At 42.3% G+C, this 21,410-nt stretch overlaps 1 protein-coding gene across 6 annotated transcripts in view; it reads right to left on the reverse strand.

Annotated features, from left to right (window-relative positions):
• The window catches only part of DPP6 (dipeptidyl peptidase like 6), a 575,985-nt gene that overhangs the window by 80,965 nt on the left and 473,610 nt on the right, over positions 1–21,410 (reverse strand). For all 6 annotated transcript variants that reach the window (XM_030009646.2, XM_030009648.2, XM_030009650.2 and 3 more), the window contains exon 8: positions 7,868–7,988. In XM_030009646.2, coding sequence (XP_029865506.1) covers positions 7,868–7,988 — 121 coding nt within the window. The remainder of the gene's footprint in view (positions 1–7,867; positions 7,989–21,410) is intronic.

Raw genomic sequence — 21,410 nt, forward strand, 5'->3', positions numbered from 1 at the left:
TGGGTAGCTCTTTTCCTACGTAGGGTAGTGAAGAGGTAACTGTATCCCTGACAAGGCAGTGGCAGTGGAATAACGGAAAAGAGAAGAGACTCTACCACAGCAGCTGGTTAAATTTTGTGGGAAGTTGCACATCTCAACTAAATCTGCAGAGATCAAAAAACTTAGTCTGGATTTAAACTGCTGTAACTGAACACAATTCATGCTCTTATGTTTGCTATATAGACTGCAAATCTGTTCCCAGGAAAAGATTCATATACATTTCAGTAAGTTCTTTAATCACATAGCCAAGCAGACCTAAACAAGTCACTCACAAACTGTTGTGACGCAGACAAGTGTTGCCTTATCTTAAAAGATTAAATTACTGGCAACAGCAAAGTATGACATTTTTATTTCTACTATTATCTCAAGTATACAGAAATCATCCAACGATGATTGGATGATTTCATCCAACAAAGAAACAATTTCATCCAGCAAAGAATGAATTGCAAGAGACTGCAAGGAACTATAAGAAACTACCTAAAATATTACAAAACCAGTTCAGACTTATTTAAAATCTTCCCTCTGGCTGTGACCAGGCTGGCATTATATCTGGAAGCACAGTACCTAATTCTAGAAAGAAGAATTTTCTTTTCCCTTATCAGCCTGAGCTGAGCTATTATCGAGGTCCTGCCTCCAAGCATGATGCCAAGTGAAGCATCAAGGCTCAGAGCTCTTCCTGAAGAAATTCACTTTTAAATAGGACCTCTGTGAAAGCAGAGTGCACACTTCAGGGCAAACACAAACAACTTCACTCGCTGAACACCTCTTGAGTTAGAGTACTGGCAGCTGCTGGCTGACCAGCGACATCGGGATGGACATCTGGCTTCCTTCTACCGCCCCAAGGAGATCACTGACCACAGTAAATAATATTCTGTTTTCCTTCCAAAAGCCATCCTGAAGCCTGAATGATGGCAATCCAAAAATTAGAGGATGACAGGTGTTGGGTTTGGCTGGCAGCCCCCTTCCAACCAACCTTCTCCAGAAAGGGAAGGTTAAAGACTGGGCTAGAGCTGGCAACGTTTATCGTGTTGCGGTGCTGGATTTTGAAGCCAGTCCAGATAACGGCACATTTTAAAGTTTTCAGGAGCTTGCTGATTTCTAGGCAGGCATTTGCAATGTGCATTGTAAATGGTTAATTTTCCCTGACCTTAGCCAACTGAGAAGGGTAGAAGCCTCTTCCTGGTGATGTAATCTATAATGGGAGATTCCCTATGACAGGGGAACCTCTGCCAAAGAAGGAAGGTGAGGGAACTTCTGCCAAACCTTTCATGACATGATCTGGTGAAATTTAAGGCACTCTTCCTCTGCTTTAACATGAATAAGGCAAAATAATGTTGCATCTAGTTCATCTTCCTTGCAACAGAATTCTGTATGATGGAAATACCCACTTCAAACACATGGCTGAGGCCAAGAGCTGCTCTTCATGCTAATTCTGACTGCAACTGAAATGGCCAGATTTTATGCACATTTGGTATAAATGAGCATGCAAATATGGGTGCACCAAAAAATAGTCACCTCCATTTTCAATAGGCAGCTAAATAATGGTTAACTGGGAATTGTATGGCCCCAAGTGCTACACAACAGCTGCATGTACTGAATGGGCAGCACTGAATGATGTCCAATATGCAGAACAGAGGAAAGCTTTCTATTTTAATATGGTGGCAATGTCACTGAAGCACCACGCTGGCTTTGCTACCTCACCTGAACAAGCACAGAAATGAGGGAACAAATTCCACACAGCTTCCCCAAAAGCCCTGAATAACATCAGCACCTACTTGAGGACAAACTAGTGATTTTTAGACTTGGGTTGCATTTGTGGCACTGACGCTGTTTCCCAGTTCCCTCCCCCGCTTCACCCCATAGCAGATGCGTATAACTGCAAATTTATCCACATCCATGAAATATTTGCTTTGTGACTGAAAATGTGAAAGTTCTTAAAAACAAATTAAAATCTATATTCACTGTCCCAGTGATTCTTCACATATCTTGTCAAAAAGGAATAATATGTAGTCCCATTCAGGCTGATCCCTTTTACTGTCTGGAGCCTTGGCTTTAGCATTCTTTCAGCAAGAGATTTATTTATCCAGAGTATCTTAAAAAATTCAGTGATGACTCAGTCTAATTCTTCATCTCATCCTCCCCCACCAGGTCTTGGAGCTACTAATTACTGCAAAAGGTTAGCCCTACACTGTGAAATATTAGGAAGTCTGATCTCCTTCTCTGGTGGCACTGAACAGGAGTTACTTGCTTTCAGCCTAACTATGAATATCCCTTTTCAAATTCAGGTATAATTTGATCATCAAAGTTCCTGTTTCCAAGCAGAAGTTCAGAGTTCTCATATTATACAATGAAAAATTGAGCACACGGACAAATTAGGTAAGGCACTGTTTCAGCAGACTTATCTAGCATTTTCCCAATATTAGGACCATTTCCAGAGTCCCAGGATTAATACTTCTAAGCTGAAGAACTATATCTACTTCAGTTGCTTGAAATACTATAAGCATAAAAGATACCGCTCAAAATAACTGCTATTTGATTTGGCAGCTGCTAACGGGCACTGCACTTCTGAGACCAGCCATACATGTTCTAAATATACCCTCTGATTTTTGTGAGAGGCTGATTAAATTATGGAAAAGATTTTTCTTTATTACTGTGTTCTCTTTCCTCTCTTTATAAAGTCTAGAAAAGGAACAGAACCACTATTAGCATGAATCAGCCAGTAGCTTTGGATGTGTAGTTCCCATAAGCTCAGAGAGAGTTTCAGGGAAAGGTATGTGAGGGGAAATTGGGAGCCTTTACTAGATCTTGCAGCAAAAAATTCTGCAGTTTCATTGTCTTAATGACGATGACATCCTGGCCTCTCCCACCAGGTGTCACTGCGAAGTCACATAAGAGGATCTGTTGGTGATAACGTAAGATGCAGGCAGAATGAAGATTAATAAGGCATACGAATCATCGCTAAAAAAGAGTCTTTTTTTCACTCCTCCTCTCGCTCCCTAGCCACAAATAAAGCAGAGCAACACCGCTGTGCATTAAGCTCAACAGAGCAGAGTATCAATTTTAAATAATGGATATGTATAGCTCATATTGCGTAAGAATTTTAAATGCGTGCCATGTGAGCTGGGACTGGTGCTTGGCTGCCAGATGTGGTTCTCTCTGACGTGAGGATGAGGAGATGTCCAGATGAAACCTCAGAGCCATGATGTCAGGACTCAGTCTGGAATGGAGATGCTCACTTGGAGATGATCTTTAGAGACTTAGAGGCCAAACCCTTCTGATAGCTCTGACAGTGACATGAGATGAGGGATTAACTCACATGCAGTTCTTCCTTTTGCAACCAAAGTCCCTAAACCCCATATATGTGTCCCGCAGACCAAGGTGCGAAATAGCTTCTGAAGGACTTCTTTTACAGCTGAGGACACGCGCAGCAAACCAGAAGGAAAACCCTCAGTTTCACACTCCGTGGATGGGATAGGCCCATCTATAGGTGAAAATCCTGCCTTGCCCTCCCAATGATGACAGGCGCGCCCATCACCGCGCCGCGTCCTGCTCCCCCATGATTTCCGAGCACACGCTTAGCAGCAGAGCATAACTCCAGAAGTCGTCTCCCTCTATCTGTGAACGCAGACTTGCTCAAAGGAGGTAACACCGGGACTTTGTAGTAGTGCAGCCCACAACAGGTCCCTCTCCTGCTCAGCAGAGCCACGTAAAGGGACCCTGAATTACCCTGCTGGGGTGTCCCTGTTCTGGCAGCAGCGTGCCAGCATGGAGGGAGGTCCTCCTGCCCCATTGCCCAGGATTCGGTATCACACAATCCCAACCTCAATGAGCTTCTAAACTGCAACACAGGGACACCACAACCCTCTCTTTGTCATTTAGCAGGATCACACGGGTGACCTCTGGCAGAGCCCTTCGCTCCCGTCCTTTCTCACAACATCTGAACAGTTTCTCCAAGTGCCTGGTAGCAAATGAAGATGCTTTAATTACACTATGACAGAATTCATTTCTGTGGAAGAGTGCTCTAACAAAGTGTTTAAATGAAATGAATTTTACCTGCACTTTACTTTTTAAAATGTACATTACTTTTATTAAAGTACTATATATATAAAGAACATATAAATACTCTTATCCTAGCCCTTTGAAAGTACTTTGTGCTACACCACCACTTGTTTTAAAATTATCTTTAAGACTCATTGTTGCTAAAACATATTCTCAAACCAACAAGCATACAGCAAAATGAAATATAAAGCACTCTTTGCTGGTGCTATGCATTTAAATGCTTAGGTGGTTTCAGCTGCAAAACTTTAAACTCCCTTTTATAGGATATCACTCCATTTTAGTATAAGCATCTATCAGGCACAGCTCTGAAAATGTTAAGTCAGACTGTGAAAACATTGTCAATGCTTATTTTAGTAATAAAAACCATGTTTAATCTATGCTTTCATGTTACAGTAATCTATGTATCAATCTATAACCTTCCAGCTAAATGCACTAAGTAGATTAAGCTCTGATTGATTTGAAATGTTTTTCACTGTATTATCAAAAGTCTACAGATCAGCATAAATACCTCGAAGAAATTTTTTCCCCTTTGGCAGATTTTCAAAAGCAGAGCTTAACTTGAATTGAAATGAACTTCTGCGTTTTTCCAGGGCAAAAAGCCTGTCAAATCTACTCTAGATCTGCTCTGCTTCCGGACTTAGTAAAAACCTGTGATTAATAGTACAGTGCATCTATTCTGTCGTGACAGAAGCAATCACGTTATGAGGAAAAGTGTTCCCTCTGGGTCTACCATTCATATGAAGTGTCAGGAGTTACCCCAAATGTTGGCACTGCTGGCACTGCCATCTGCACGGTGCGCTGTGCAAACAGCTCTCCGAAAGGGTGAGGGGGACTTTTGTTGATGTGCTCTTGCTGATTACGATAAAAGACCTTAAAAATTGGCTTCCTCAAATAGAAAACATCAAGGTTGGGCTTTTGGGGCGTTTGGGGTTTTTTTTATCTGCATTTAGGGAGAGTGAGAAGCAGGTCGTGAGCTGTCAGAGTAACCCGGCGGGTGCTGCGGGGAGGCTCGGCTGCCGCTGCCGGAGGTGGTGAACTTCAGCAACAAAAAGAGCATGCGAGGGAAGAGGAGTGCGCTGAACTCTCTGTGATCCCGTTGCAGCGTTTCTCGCAGCTCCTTTGCAGACTATCTGCCGGAGATGGCTGCACAGATGGAATGAGATTTCTACATATGCTCAGCGTTCATCTCAGTAGCTCGCTGAGACGGCGGCAGTGCAAACAAACATGGGTCTGAGCATCCCACCCAGCTCTGTTAGGGAGGTGGGGAAGACATGTCTATAAACATCAGTGGGAACGGGAGAAGAGGAAAAATAGCCTTGAGGTGGTAAATTTCGATCCTTGCCAAGATATCAAGCAATTCCAATCAAGTGAGTTTGGATTTAAAATGTTGTTTCTGTTTATCCCACCGAAGAGGAGGCACCCAAGAAAAGGAGACAATTTGGAAAAATAAAGGCGCCGGTAAGAGTGTGTCAGCAGAGCATCCCAGCTGCTGCTAAGGTTGAACTTCAGCCTCGCTGACGGCGATGCCTGAATTCCCATGGACTCCAGTGGGGAGGTGTCATCCATCTCCCAGTGGTCCTTACCCACTTACCACAACGCAATACTCGATTTCTTCTGGGATCCCACTCCATTCATCCACGCATTCAGAGAGCTGACATCTGAACACTGCATATCCATACGATCCCGTGGCCTCACAGCTTGATCATGCATGTGCATGAATTCTCAGCCCTGACTCCAGTCCCAGGTTTACGTCCATGAGGACTGCACAAGTGATGCAGTGCAAGAGAAGGAGCTCAGCTCACACAGTCTAGTTCTGAATTTGATTTTGGCTTCTGCACCCCATCACCTGGGAACGTTTATATCTCAGGTTTTCCTTTGGGTCCTTCTACACCTTGCATGTGAAGAAAGAGAAGGTTTTATTTCAATATAAGCCCTACTTGGACAAAAAGTGGCATTTCCAGAGGGATGCTATGTCCAGATTTCTGCAAAGCATACTCCCAGTGAACAGCAGGTTCAGTGGTCCTACTCTGTACACAGTGCTCAGGGAGATTACAGAACCTGGCTTGGTATATCCAGACTGTATTTGATCATAGATTCATTTCTTATCCCAGTACATTAACATAAAGTTAACAAGAAAGTTCATTATAAAGGACAAACCTGAAAGTCAATGTCAGCCAAGAAATTGCCTGAGCAATTCGGTAATTGAATAAAAATATGCGTCAGCAAAACAAGTGTCATCACGGGCTTGCCAGCGTGCTTGGAGTTCACCAGCTTGACAAACTCCTCTCAGCATGGTGCTGTGTGCGAGACTCTACAAGAAGACCTTATGTACTAAATGATGTTTATCAGCAAAATACAGGTACGAATATGCACATTTGACCTACAGAGTCAAACAGGCCTGCCAGCAACTTCAGCAACAAATTAATAAATAAAGAAAAATTAAAGAAAATTAGCATTTTGTAACATCTTAGCCACTCCTCTGGTTACAAAGTGCTTCACAAGGAGGACATTCACTTGCAAATATTCTGTGGTAGAGTGTAAACACACATTTAAATATAAAAAGTAATCTAAACCGCTATCAGATTTTTCCACTGATGTGTTTGTTGAGTTTATACACTGATTTATGGGACCAGCTTCTCTGGGAGTGGCAAACAAAATAACTTATTTTAATTCCCTCATTTTTGAGTCCAACAGCCCCAGCTTAGCTGTGATACAGAGTAATTTAAGGAGTGATTCATATTTTTACACCAATTAATGGTGAATGGCATTTTGCAACCTATTCTGTTCCATTAAGCCTCAAGGAAACTTGGAGTAGCCAACAGGGCACAGCTAATACATGTATCTGGACACTTCTTTCTGTAGAGGTAAGAAAAGCTTGGGACTGTGCTGGGACCTGCAGGAGAAAATGAGACTTCAGAGGGAAACTGTGTCACAGGAAAGAGACACTGCCAGGTCCCAAAACCAGGATCCTTGTGAAGAGGAACTGCCGGCAACAGAGGGAGGGATGCATATTGTGTGCATGTTAGATAGCTATATATTTATATGCTATATATATATGGTTTAATTTTAATTCTGATAAAGTATTAGCTTAAAAGCCTATAACATGCCCCAAAAGAACTGGGGATGGCTGGGATCCTTTCCTAAGATAGTGAGTAGTTGAGATTATTTTGCAAGCAGCTGCTCACAGACACCTAAATGGCCATTTGCCAGCTGAAAGAACTAACGTAAAGCAGTGCTCCAGCGATGACCCTCTACCCCACCAGGCGCATTTTCAAGAGAAAGCAGCCAATTACTGTGAGGACCTGTCTGCTTTTAGAAAATTTTTAGGTAGCAAGATTTGGGCCACTTCCAGGACCCACCTAGTGCTGTGGAAAACAACTAATCAAGTAAAATTGTTTCCTCACTTCTTCCTTTAAAACAAAACCCTTTTCCCTCCCCATTTCTGTCCTTTTCTGTGATTTGAAAACTGGCACGTCTATGAGTGATTGCAGGTGCCATTAAATAATGAAGCAGTTCTGTTCATTAAAGCTTGGTGATTTATTACCTTTGGACTAAGGAAAGAAAAACAGCCTGAAAACAGTATTCTTACATCATTTCACATTATTTCCAGTCCAGCACTTCAGACAACTGTTAGAATAGCAGATTTTCAGCTCTGTGGTCCACCAGTCCCCAGAAATGCAATGCTGAACATCTAATTCCAGCCAGTTCTGCAAATCTAGAGTGCAACTTAAACTCATAACTAACTGCTGCCCTAAATGTTGTGTCCTACCTTCGTACAGCCAGTCGCTGAGCCCATTGAAAATAACACCTTCCTTTCCTGTGGAGACCACTCGGATGGCTTGTTTCCCCACATGGGCACAGTAATAGATGTTATTCTCAAAGATAAATATCTGATTTGAAGGGAAAAAGAAAAAGAGAACAGCATTAAACAGTGGCTCCATTATAAAATGTTGCATTTTGCTTTTACAATAATTGGCAGAACAAAATCATATATCACAGTTTTATAGCATCTTTTATCAAAAAAGGATTTCCACAGCTTACTTCCAGCGCCGTCAGCTAATAGAAAGATGCTAATTTACAACAAACTGAAGCCTTGGTCCTTTGATACAAGCTTATTTTTCTCACTCCTGTCTTCATTTCAGAAATTGAACAGTGCAGTTACAGGGCGTGAAATGAAGAATGCCATCGCTCAGGATTTTCAAAAAGTGGTCCAGGACACAGTAGCAGTTTGCAGAGCTGATGTTGATGCCCTGTGGTGACTGAACTGGCTACTGGAAATGGCATCTTGCTTGTTTCCAGCTGCTCCTGCTTCCTTAAAACACACCTGGCAACCTATTAAATAAATCCGAATCCAGTTTTTAACGCAGATCTAAGAAGACAACGCGTGCTATTGAATAGTCTATGTGACTGCAGCACGTTGGCCAACAAAGCACGAGGAGGTTGGTGTTTTGGCTCTGGGGAGCGGGTGCACACGCTCCAAGGACCCAACGGGATGTGCCAGACCTCCCGCCCTGCCCCGGTCCCCAGGTCACCTTCCTACAGGAACCAGGGTGGATGGGACAAAGGCACCCGTAGGGTCTCACCTCCCTGCCAGCACGGATGCAGCTGCCATAACCCCCAGCCCGCCTTTGGAAACCCCTCCTCTCCTGTTGCAAAAATCTAGTGGGTTCAGGTCACCGAAAGATTACATGATCAAAATGTCCTGGGACCTCGCAGCTCCTCGGGAGGGCAAGGGCAGGCACACACCGAGGATCGCCAGCGGGTACTTAAGCCTGCCTCGGCAAACACTTGCTCACACAGCTGGTGCTGTCTGTGGGAAAGCAATTCCATCTTGGAGAAGAATTTATAAATATAAAATTCCTACCGATAACAAAAATTTCAATTCAAGATTGTCAGGAAAGGAGCCTAACGTAACACTCCCAAATAAGCCACCTGTCTTTTTTTAAAAGTTAATGTCATGCGAGTTGTTAGATCTACTGCTATGAGAATGCTTTTGGGAATCAGGCTGTTTATTTAGGTGTTTAAGTGCTGATCAGCGGGCAAAACTTTACCCAGCCATTTAAAAAAATAGTGTTCCATAGCATCGGTCTTTATTACCTGGTTAAATGCTTTGTTCTGTGTTTTGCTACCATCAGTGACACAGATCCTGTTCCCTCCTCACCCCAAAGTGAACCTCATCCTGCTCAAAGTAGCGCTCTTGTTTTTAAAATATTTTTAAACTCCATTCAGACTGCAAAGATGTACTGAACAGGGTATCAGAAAGCCATTTAGACTGAAAGACAAACTGTTAATATAATTTAGTAGACATTTACAGATGGGTTTTCATACACTTGGATATTGGAATAAATGTTAGGTATCTTTACCACGATATTAGAATGCAATTTCTCATGTTACACTCATGAAAAGACAGAATTGGGAAAAATATTTGCTTTCAGCTTCTGTTTCACATCCTATTACAGTATGTGTTTCACCTAAAGATGAGCTGGAAAGATTCCAGAAGAAAGTATAGATCCTAATTTAATTTTGGCAGCAGTTATAGCGAGTTTGCCTAAAGGTAAAAAGTATGACTGAAACTATAGCTTGCTTTTATTCCTTTTAAACTGAGACGAGCTGCATCCAATTAATATTTTTTGGAAGTAAAAAATATGTTGTGGAAGATACTACATTCTCTTTCCTACCTTGATTTTTAGTAAGCAGAGGAGTCAGATGAGGGATGCCAAGTAAAGAATTTTATGTTAGCTAGTCTGCATATGGGAGGGCTGTTGAAGCTTAAATGCACATAAAAATCAGGAAGACTAAGCAGAATAAGATACTCTGGGCCCAAACAAATCCAAATCTCTGTGTCCAAGAATTAACATTCTGGGTGTGCTTGTGTGGGGGCTCTTCTGCAACAGGCACACAATCAAGTGGAGTTAGTCAAGGGATGCAACCCCTCCTTTGCCCAGATTCTCCCAGCAAATGAAGGTTTTGCAACATTTTGTACTGTATTAAATTTTAAATGAATTTACAGGAAAAATAAAGGAGGTAGATTGACAACCTGTTCCTGCCCTTCACTTTGTAAAGCATTGCAATGTTTTCTGTCTTCACCGTTTTGTCTTTCAAAGCTTCATTGCACTAATCAGGCTGCATGAGGTATCCGGTAGCTGCAATGGAAAAATAATATAATGCTCTGACTTCAAACTGTCTCCCATATAATTCAGAGCCAAACTGCAGCACCTCATAGAGAATTTAAAATTATCCTCCTAACTACAGGGCCTTGTACCCTAAAAACGTCAACCATAATCAAGATAAAAGATAACTGAAGCAGCACAAGGAAGAGTTCTGTGTAATGTATCTTATAAATTAAGAAAAAGCTTTTGAACTTCCGTTATTCATCAAAAAGAAATGTCTTTGGACTACTTCATATTCTGGGTTAGAAAGATATTAGATGATATTATGAAATACCTATATTGTATTCTTTACTGTTTTGGTTTTATGACATCAAAGCAGTGCTTTCTATCAAATGATCACAATCCTTTCAGCTAATTAGAGGATAAGAAATTTTAATAAAGAAAAATAATAAAAAAAATGTATGGACATTACTTTCACATTATTTTATGCTTGCTTTACATAGCAGTTCTAGACTAATGTAAAATGACAACAGAAGGGATCAAGCTCAGTTTTATGTCTCTCTGTACAGGAGACAAAGACCAGACCCAAAATTTCTGGTGTTTTCTCTTTTGGTGTGCATATTTGAGCAAGACTTTACCCCCAACATTCTTGTAATATATATGCCTTTTATCATGGGTAGCACATAAAGTCCAACCTGTGCTATGTTAGGAAGATATCCCCACGTTGAATACCATGTCTGTTTTCATCATGACTCATTCAACACGGAGGAAAGAGAAGATTCAGAGGAAAAATCACATTCCTCTTTCTGAAAGAAGTAAGAAGAATGGAAACATCCATACATAGATTGAAGAAACTGAAATTGCTAACTCTATAGAATAAACAAGGAAGACATAAGCTCTACAAGATAATGGAGAAGAAACAGAAAAAAGGAAAGGGATGTTTTCACCCTTTCGTTTCTCCAAAACAACAGGGAAACCAGTGAAACCTGGAAGAAAGCTGTTTAAAAGTGGATAAAAATATTTTTCCTCATGAAATCAGAATTAACATATGGAACTCCTTGCCACTGAATGTAACAGAAGACAAGAACTTCATTCTCTTCCTGCTGGATGTTATAATAGATGTTCAAAAGGTAAAATACTTAACAAAGATAACTGGAAGGTCTGTGGCAACTAAGATAAAGTTGTTTGTTTGGTTTTTTTTTTTAAATGCATTCACTAATCCCAGGGGAATAAAAATCAATGGGGATTTCGCTGTTGGCTTTATGTGGCTCAGGATGTCACCTGAAACTTTCAGCATAAGATATAACCCCTTTAGCCTCAGGTATCAACACGCCACTAATTCATGTGGGCTGGGAAGAAATCTTTGCCTGCTTGCAACTTATATTAGAAATGATTACTTCAAACCATTTGACAGCCTTGTGTGACACAACTAATATTGGAGAAAAAAATACTAGACTGGTTGGACCACAAGCCTGAGACAGGAGGAGAACTTTAAGTCAAAGATTAAGTATTATGCAGTAAGATAAATTTGTACAGTAAGGTAAATGTTTAAACTAACAACAAAATAAACTTAATTCACTTAAAACATACAAGAGCCTTAACGACACTGATTGATTTAAGGAGGATTTGTTTAAAATGTTTTTGCAACTGCTTAAGGGCTTCTGAAGTAATGTTCTCTACCAGACAGAACCAGAGCGGTATTAAGCAATTATGCTGCAGTAATTAAAATACTGGTACTTTTAAATGGATTAATTTATGGACTTCTTCAGGAATCTGGTGAAAATAATCTCTTTAAGACCACTGCAAAAGTCACAGTGATCAGCTATTTTGAGCAGATGAATACTACACCCCCTTTTACAGTTGTTCAACCCACCTTTCCTCCAGCCAAAGAGGTGAGTGAAGTTCCTATTTCTCCACAGACCAAGAGAAAATAAATTCATATGCATTAATCTGCATTTTTACTGCTTCTATTTATTTTCCAACTGTAGGGTGGCGTTCTAAGTTTATGTTCTCTTTACCCTATCATTTCTAACATGTATAACTTGTCAACTAAATGAGCCACATCACTCAAATTTAGCATCTCCAAGCATAAAGGTAATGCCTGGATGCTTATTACTTTAAATTATTAGCACATTGTAGAAGTGTGAGTGTTTCCTACATGTTAGAAGGCAGCCTTCCACACTGCAAGGCCAGCCCACAGGATTTAACTACAAGAGAGCGGTTAACATGGAAAGGTTGGCCATTTAACATGGACAGTTTGGTCAGCAAGAGCTGGCCTTCATGTATAGACAGTCACAAAGTCTTGGCTTGACACTGTTTTAAATTCCAAATCAGTCTAAAATTCCTTGGAGGCTGAAAAAACCAGCCACAAAAATGGAAGACTTAGTGAGTGGGGAAATATAACTACAAATTAACATGCTACTCTCTCCTCATCTAACATAATATACTTCCTTGTTTTGTTTTAATGTTAAAGCCTTCTTTTATTTTTTTCTCTACATGTAGAAGTCTGCTCTTTTGCTGGCAAACCAGTTTACCTGAGACCGTATTCCGCAGAATAAATAACATTCATTTTATAATTCTGTGCATCTCTCAGAAATGCTTATATTTATTTTGCAGAATCAGTAAAAAACATCTGTGTAAAGGTAATTATCCGTGGGCTTCAGTGTTGTAGATGCTGAACAAATGCACAGAAAAGACAGTCCCTACCCCAACAGCATATCATTTTAATAGGCAGAGAAGTACTATTCTCCCCATTCAACATGTGAAAAAATGAGAAACAGGGACACCAAAGATAAGACTCAGTTGCCCAAACATAGGCACCTAGAGCCATTTTAAGACCCTTCATGCATCTAAAACATCTGGCAGATATGATACTGGACATATGGGAAACCTCTGCTCTCACAGAGTAGGGTCTAGAGGCCACACACTTTTAAGGCTATTCAGCGGAGGTGCTCTAGGAACCTATGTTTAAGCAGGCAAATCTTATTTTAAATGTCCCAGAGGAAGACTGGTGTGCTGATTTGGGCTGGGATAGAGTTAATTTTCTTCATAGTAGCTAGTAAGGGGCTATGCTTTGGATAGATTTGTGCTGAAAACAGTGTTGATAATTCCAGGATGTTTTCATTACTGCTGAGCAGTGCTTACCCAGAGCCAAGGGCTTTTCTGCTTCTCCCCCCACCCCACCAGCGAGCAGGCTGGGGGGGCACAAGAAGTTGGGAGGGGACACAGCTGGGACAGCTGACCCCCACTGACCCAAGGGTTATCCCAGACCATATGGCGTCATGCTCAGCATATAAAGCTGGCGGAAGAAGAAGGAAGGGGGAGACGTTCCAAGAGATGACGTTTGTCTTCCCAAGTAACCATTACGTGTGATGGAACCCTGCTGTCCTGGAGAAGGCTGAACGCCTACCTGCCCATGGGAAGTGGTGAATGAATTCCGTGTTTTGCTTTGCTTGTGTGCACGGCTTTTGCTTTGCCTATGAAACTGTCTTTATCTCAGCCCACGAGTTTTCTCACTTTTACCCTGCTGATTCTTTCCCCCATCCCACTGTGAGGGAGGTGAGTGAGCAGCTGTGTGGTACTCGGTTGCCGCCCGGTGTTAAACCATGACAACTGGCAAAACCATGAGTCAAACATGGGTAGCTTGAGCTCCATCCCTATGCCTTAACCATAAAATCATCCTTGCTGTAATTATTTCACATCAGGTAGACTATTATAAGCTTGTGAAGACGAGGAGAGAAGAGATCCAAAATGTGCATTGTCCTGCCATGAACTATATGTCTAACTGGTCTGTTTATTTGCAGAGTCATGGTCATCTTCAACATGGTACCTACCTGAAGGCACACTTCCTTCTGCAAAGGCAGACCTGCAGCTACTGTAAAATCCCTTTTGCTGAATAATAAAGAAAAATAGTTCTTGTATATACCTTGCTCTGTACATTTGTCATTGTACATTGCCAACGTACATTGGTAGGATTCAATACTGCCTCATCTTGTGCAGGACTTTCTGTGGCCTTTTGTAGGTGGCGTGATCTAGTCTGCCTAAGATGCCAAGCAGACTCAGCAGAGATGCAGGTACCAGTGAAGACATAAAGGAAGATAAAATCTGCCTAACTTCAAGGAGTATTCTCCAGCAGGTTTTATGGTGTGCTGGGAGCTCCCAAGTCCAAATATTAAGTCAATCAATGCAGTTCATATAAGTTAAGTATCTACCGTTCACATTAAGTACAAACAGCCAACAAACAGGCAATGTCAGATGCCTTCATCTACTCAAGGTCTGGTCCATTAGCTCTTTGAGGGTAATGGCAGCACAAGCATGCATTCAAATTAGACCATCAGTAGATTAATATGGGAATACAAAAAAAAAAATGCACAGTGAAAACAATCTTGGAGAAGAGACCATCCTCCCTCCCGGCCCTACTGATAAGCCAGACTCTGTCTTCCTCATCCACATTTTTCAAAGTCTCTGAAAGCCTTCTCCTCCTGCTGCAGGGCTGCACACCCCCAAAAGAAGGACTGTAGCATATGTTTAACAACTATCACCTCAGTGTTGTTGCTCGTAGTCCTAACCGCATTCAAGTCCTTGGGTCCTTCTACCTAAACCCCAATCACACCAAATTTCTTAAGCAACAGCCACCCATTTCACCACACAAACCCTACGAGAATATACGTGGACAAATTAAGTTAGTCATCTGAGGTAAAGCCAGATTTCTGTAAGGTTAGGCAGTCCTTGAATGGTGCAGGTCCACATCACTCTGGTATATAAATGGGGATTCAACTGCCTGAAATCAATCTATGTACAATTCAAAGTTCCTACCTACTTTCTGTCAATTATCTCTTCAATCAAGAGTGCACGTGAACATTTGTATTGGGTTTACATGGCAAGGCTTTTGTAGCAGCAGGGAAAAGAGGGCTGCAGGGGCGGCTTCTGTGAGAAGACACCAGGAGCTGTCCCCATGTTGGAAAGAGCCAGTTCCAGATGGCTGCAGGACAGACCCACCACTGGTCAAATCTGAGCCCAGAAACAAAGTTGGTAGTGCCTCTGTGACAATATATTTATAAAAATGTAAAAATGCTGCCCAACAGATGTGAGAGAGGAGTGAGAACATGTGAGAGAAACAGCCCCGCAGACCCCAAGATCAGTGCAGAAGGAGGGGGAGGAGGTGCTCCAGGCGCCGGAGCAGAGGTCAGCATCATGACGCAAGTTGTTCCCCTGCAGCCCATGGAGGTCCATGGTGGAGCAGGTATCCATCCGTGCAGCCCACGGAGGCCCCTACGCTGGAGGAGGGGGATGTGTGCTGAAGGAAGCCACAGCCCCTGGAGAGCCTGAGCTGGAGCAGGCTCCTGGCAAGACCTGCGGCCTGTGAAGAGGAGCCCACGCAGGAGCAGGTTTTCTGGCAGGACCTGTGGGGGACCCACACTGGAGCATTCTGTGCCTGAAGGACTGCAGCCTGTGGGAAGGACCCCATGCTGGAGCAGGGAAAGAGCGTGAGGAGGAAGGAGCAGCAGAGAGGAAGCATTATGAACTGACCACTACCCCCATTCCCCATCCCACTGCGCCGCTCGGGGGGAGGAGGTGGAGAAATTGGGAGTGAAGTTGAGCCTGGGAAGAAGGGAGGGGTGGAGGGAGGGAAGGTGGTTTTAGTTTTGTTTCATTTCTCACTATCCCCGTCTGTCACAATTAACTGGCAATAAATTAAATTCATTTCCCCAAGAGGAGTCTGTTTTGCCCATGATGGTAACTGCTAAGTGATCTCCCTGTCCTTATCTTGACCCACGAGCTTTTCATAGTATTTTCTCCCCCAGTGCCGCTGAGGTGGGGGAGTGATAGAGCAGCTTGGTAGGCATCTGGTAGCCAGCCAAGGTCAACCCACCACAACAGTCCCACAGTTTAATCAAGGACATTTTTTTAACTTTTCAGTGTAAGATACTTCCTTAAAATTTTGTAACTTCTATTCATTTTTTGGGGTGTCAATGATAGGAATGTTTTGTGCTGAACTGTATATTAACTATCTACATATTTATATGGTGTTACACTTCCCAATACATCTAGGCAATAGAAAAGTATTACCTCTTTCTTTATAATGCTAAGTAACTGGTTGAGGTCTGTAACAGAGTTGAGCATGATCAAGTTTTTCCTGGAAATGCACACACAAAAGGACTTCTCTCTTCTCCCCTCCATTTCTAGTGCTCTCTAATTCTATCCAAATATTTTAGAGATAGCCCTTCTCAAGCCAGTTTTGTTTTTCCACTGCCATATGAAACCTAGACGCCGAGGACTGTGAAAATGAAAAACTACAGAAAGAAAGATTCCCTGCTGTTTTGTCCAAGTTAAAACTTGTCCTTACCACACAGAATTAGCATGTCCATCCTTGCCCATGCAGCATCTTGAAGTAGATATGATAATTGTGTTTTTACTTTGGGATATCAAGGAAATCTGACAAGCATTGTACTGGAAAGGTCTTGGCATTTTGCAGTTATCATTCTTACATCAACTGCAGCAGAAAAAAGTGCGATCAGTTCAAAATCAGTTCTAAAGCTTGTTGCTGATTGACTATGCAATATTTAATGAATACTCTGCCAATTTCTTCTTTTGAACCTCAGAAAATGCAAACTTTGATGTTCAAATAGCTTCCATTAATGCATACTGTCATGAGTGTTGTTCTTAATGCATATGACATGATTACGCCAACTCTTAACAGTTCTTCAAAAAGCGTAATAAAACCATAAACTGCTCCACACCAGTGAGCTTACATAATAAGAGCTAGTATTTTAATTAGGCTTTTCTTGTTGCCATTTAAATATAGCTTGATAGCAGGTGGGAAAAAAGACATAAGACAAAAAACTTCAAAATGTTTTCATTCTCTCCATCAAATGGTTCATATTCGCAATTTATGAAAGAGACAGATAAAAATTATGATGTAGGAGTGAGATAAAGAATTTTTAAATCAACTTTTTTTCTTTACAAAACCAAAATGTCGTTATTAAAACCAGCAATGAACCAATGAAATTATTCCACATGATCAACATATCGCAGGGTGTGATGGTCTGATTATAGTCAGTGTCTCAAACATTCATTAAAAAACTTGGGTGGAGAAGATGCTTCCGTAAAAGTGCTGGAGTTGCATAAACAGGAAGATGCGGCTGGAGGAGAAGGCCCCACGGGGGTGGGACCGCACTTCTCCAAAGTCACATTTCCCTACCTTCAGCAACCATGAGAAGAGGCATGACGCATGCACCAAGAAGAAAGGTCAGATAGCAGTCAAGCCTACAGGGCAGGAGAAGCAACTCCCCAACAACCCACCGACCCATTGCCGGAGACATGAACTGCACATGTCAAGACCACCAACTCATTTCTGGAACGTTCCTGAGCACACACTGCGCCTGCTCAATGATGACAAATCTCCATCTATAGGGGCGGACGCTTTAGGTATAAAAGAAGGAAGGACAAGTTCTCGGGGGGCTCGCCACACCAAACACCCCCATTGGCAGGTCCAACGCTGGATCCAGGACTGCTGTTCTCTTTACTTCTCTGTCTCTCTCTCTTCCCCCTCTGCTAAGTAGCCTCTAAGTTATAGTTAAAATTGTTAAGTAATGCAAGGCTGACCTTGATTTCCCATAAAGTCTCATGGCTTAGGTAGACCTAGTTGTAAAAGTGCCAATGTTTGTGGAATATTTGTTGTTATAGAAGTTTCCCATTAAAGCTGATGTTTATGTATGGACCTCGAGTGCTTTTTCACTTCCATCCACACTGAGGGGATTTGCAAATCTGGGTCACTCCCCCCTCTCCATAGGTGGGACATGACACAGGGAATCACATCTTAATAAATTATTGACAGAAAAGGCTACAATTTCAGTTTTTCATACCAGGGTTTATCTTTGCTTTAATTCAAAATAAGAAGCTAACTCCTTACCAAGCCAAGGATTTAGAAGACATAGCAGTTTCTGAAGGAATGCAACAAATAGATAAGACTTACTTGAATTCAACTTTACTCTGTCCAGAGATGGGAAAAGGTGGTGTTTAGACCAAAGTGAGGACTACACCAGTTTTAAAATGATTCTGCAGGAAGGCTTTCAGGAAAGAGAAGCTGTAAACACCCCAGGGGACCACTAAAATCAGAGAATAAAGTAGTACAGATTGATGCACATAGGAATTGTGCTTATCCATAAACACATCAAAACCAGTATTCATGACTTCTCATTGGAGATCGAAGGCTTGTATGCATCTGATAGCAGCAGTGTAAGAGATTAACTGCATGGAAATCAATGCAATGAAAGGAAATGTAATTGATTCTGCAAAGGAAAACCGTCAAAGTTACTGTAAAAGACAAATGAAAAATCTGCGGCCTTCAGTGGCTTTGATTATATATCTAGGAAAGGAAGTGCAGAAGAGTCACCACTTGTAAATTGTGCAAATCTCCTGATTTTAGCCATATATCTTGGAAATTGCTAATATCCCTCGTAAATAAACATTAAGAACTTAATTTTGCTTTCATCACATGTGATCAACAAAGCGACTAAGAAGTCAGAGAGGATGAAAAAGCATTCCTTCATGCCTTCAAATATAGAAATATTTTCTATTTCTATGAACAGTGTCTAGGCCCCGTTTAAGAGCTCCCGAGGGAGGATGTGGCTCTCCATGTCTGGGGGTGACTTCTCTCTGGGGGTGGGGGGAGATGATCACCTTGCCTGCAGGAGGTGGGCATGGGTGGAGTAAGTAAAGGAGCAGTGGGAGAAGGTCAGAAGACTGCAACATCAGAGGTGTCAAAAAGAATGTTGAAGGATCTTCTCTGAGACCCTGCACGAAAGGAGAGGCAGGCAGAGTCTGAGCTGATTGGGCTGGTAGATGGAGACTCCTGTGAAGGGGAAGGCTGGAAGCTGGTGAATTCTGGCACTGTGAGGAAGGGTCCTGCTCCGCCGGCAGGTCTGCAGCTACAGACCAAGTTCAGTGGCCCGGCTCTGGGGCTGGGAGCTCTGTCCTGCCTGGGGAGGAGTGCTTTAAACCCAGAACAACAGCGGAGGGAGATGATGGTCCACAGTCAGGCAAGGGAGTAGTAGACCAGGCTGGCAAGAAAAGGGAGATGTGGACAAGAGAGACTCTGGTGAACAGGGCTGAAGGAGGCCCACCTCAAACAACGCACAAAAATGAGGAGAAGCTGAGCACACGACTCCATGTGGAAAGCTTTCATATTTTTCTTGGGAAACCATCACAGCTGTGTGCCTCTCCGTGCCTGTACACTAACGCATGCGGTGTGGGGAATAAGCAGGAGGAATCAAGGTTTGTGTGCAGTTGTAGAGCTACAGTCTCAACAGGGTCATGGAGATGTGGTGGGACAGCTCATACGACTGTAGTGCTGTGATGGATGGATACAGGCTCTTTAGGAAGGACAGGCCAGGACGCTGAGGAGGGGAGTTTCCCTTGATGTGAGAGAGCAGCAGAGATGCACAGAGCTCTGCCTGGTGATGCGTGAAGGGCCAGATGAGAGCTTATAGGTCAGGATTAGCGAGCAGACCAATGTGGGTAATGTTGTGGTGAGTGTCTGCTAGTGACTGCCTGGTGAGGAAGAAGTAGATGAGGCCTTCCCCATATAACTGGAAGAAGCCTCACATTCAAATGCCCTGGTCCTCATGGGGGACCTTAACCATTATCTGCTGGAGGGACAACAACTTGGGCACAAGCAACCCAGGAGGTCTGTGGAGGGTATTGATGACAACGTCCTGACACAGATGATCAGGGACCTGATGAAGGGAGATGCTCTGCTGGACCTCACACTTTGAAACAAGGAGAAACTGCAGGGGAAGGTGGAGTCTGGGGGCAGCCTCAGTTGCACACACCATGAGGTGGTGAAGTTCAGGATCATGAGAAGAAATACCATGGCAAAAAGCATTAAGCCCTGGACTTCAGGAAAGCAGACTTTGGCCTGTTCAGGGACTTGCTTGGAAGAATCCCATGGGATATAACCCTGGAGAGAAAAGTTATTGGATTTTCCCTGGTCCAGGAAAGTTGTTGGATTTTCAAATATGACCTCCTCCACGCTTAACAACGGTCCTTCTTGATGTGTATGAAACCAAGCAAAGGAGGCAGGGGGCCTGTGTGGATGAAGACATTGCTCCCGCTACAACTCAAACATTAGAAGGGAGTATACGAGAGGTAGAGGCAGGGACAGGTGACCTGGGAGGAATATAGAGGCATTGTCTGATTGTGCATCGATGGCGTTAGGAAAACCAAAGCTCGTCTGGAGCTGAATGCAGTCAGGGACATGAAGGGCAATAAGAATGGCTTTTACAGGTACCTCATCAGCAAAAGAATGTCTAGGGAAAATACAGAGCAGCTGCAAGCAATATTATTTAGCTATTAAGCATGTTCTACAAAGCCCATATATCGTAACTCCTTGTTAGGTACAGTTAAGGTTTTTCTAAGACTATCATTGATACTAAATCACGTTTGTGGTGTGTCTACAGTATTCAGTAAAGTCTGGAGACCTTTTCTCCAAGAAATGTTAAGGCTCCCTTTGGAAAGCAGAACAGTTTGTGAGATCCTGTGCTTTTTTAATATCTTTAGAGACAAGCCAAAATTGGAAAAACCGATACTTGAGATAAAGTCCCATATAATGGACTATAAGAGTAATGACTCAATTCTATAATCTGGAGACACATTCCCAGACTTTTTCCGTTTAAATTGGGCAGAAGAGATTTTTTTTGTCCTCCTTCTCCCAGCTTAAGTCCTTAAGTGCATTAATATTCTTCTCAGGTTTCTACAAGCTTCTCTACATTTTTGACATTGCATCATCACAAACACTGTGCATTTCCATTTGTATTCTGTGAGCAGGCTAGTCCACAACATGTATGGATTCTGATCACACCCAGAATCTACCAGAGTCCAGCCAAATAAGCAATTATCATGATTCTGGAGATTTAAAAGTATATGTTTCAAGAAAAATATGCTGTCCTATTTTCTGTTCTTCAGGGAAGAAAAGAGGGTTTATTTCACCTCAACAAAGAGAACCATGTCTACTTGGATTTCCTTGCCCTGGATTCAAAGGGGGTTATTTTAATTTAGGACTGCCTTGTTATGTTAAAGAATGTATCAGTAAATGTACCATTTAGTATGGAACTCTGATTCTGCTTTTAAGTTCTGCTTGATGGATTATCTTGTACTCTGTAACTTAATATCACTGATGGTTATGTAGGGCATCACTATAAA

Source organism: Aquila chrysaetos, chromosome 3 (assembly GCF_900496995.4).
Source record: "Aquila chrysaetos chrysaetos chromosome 3, bAquChr1.4, whole genome shotgun sequence".
NCBI lineage: Eukaryota > Metazoa > Chordata > Aves > Accipitriformes > Accipitridae > Aquila > Aquila chrysaetos.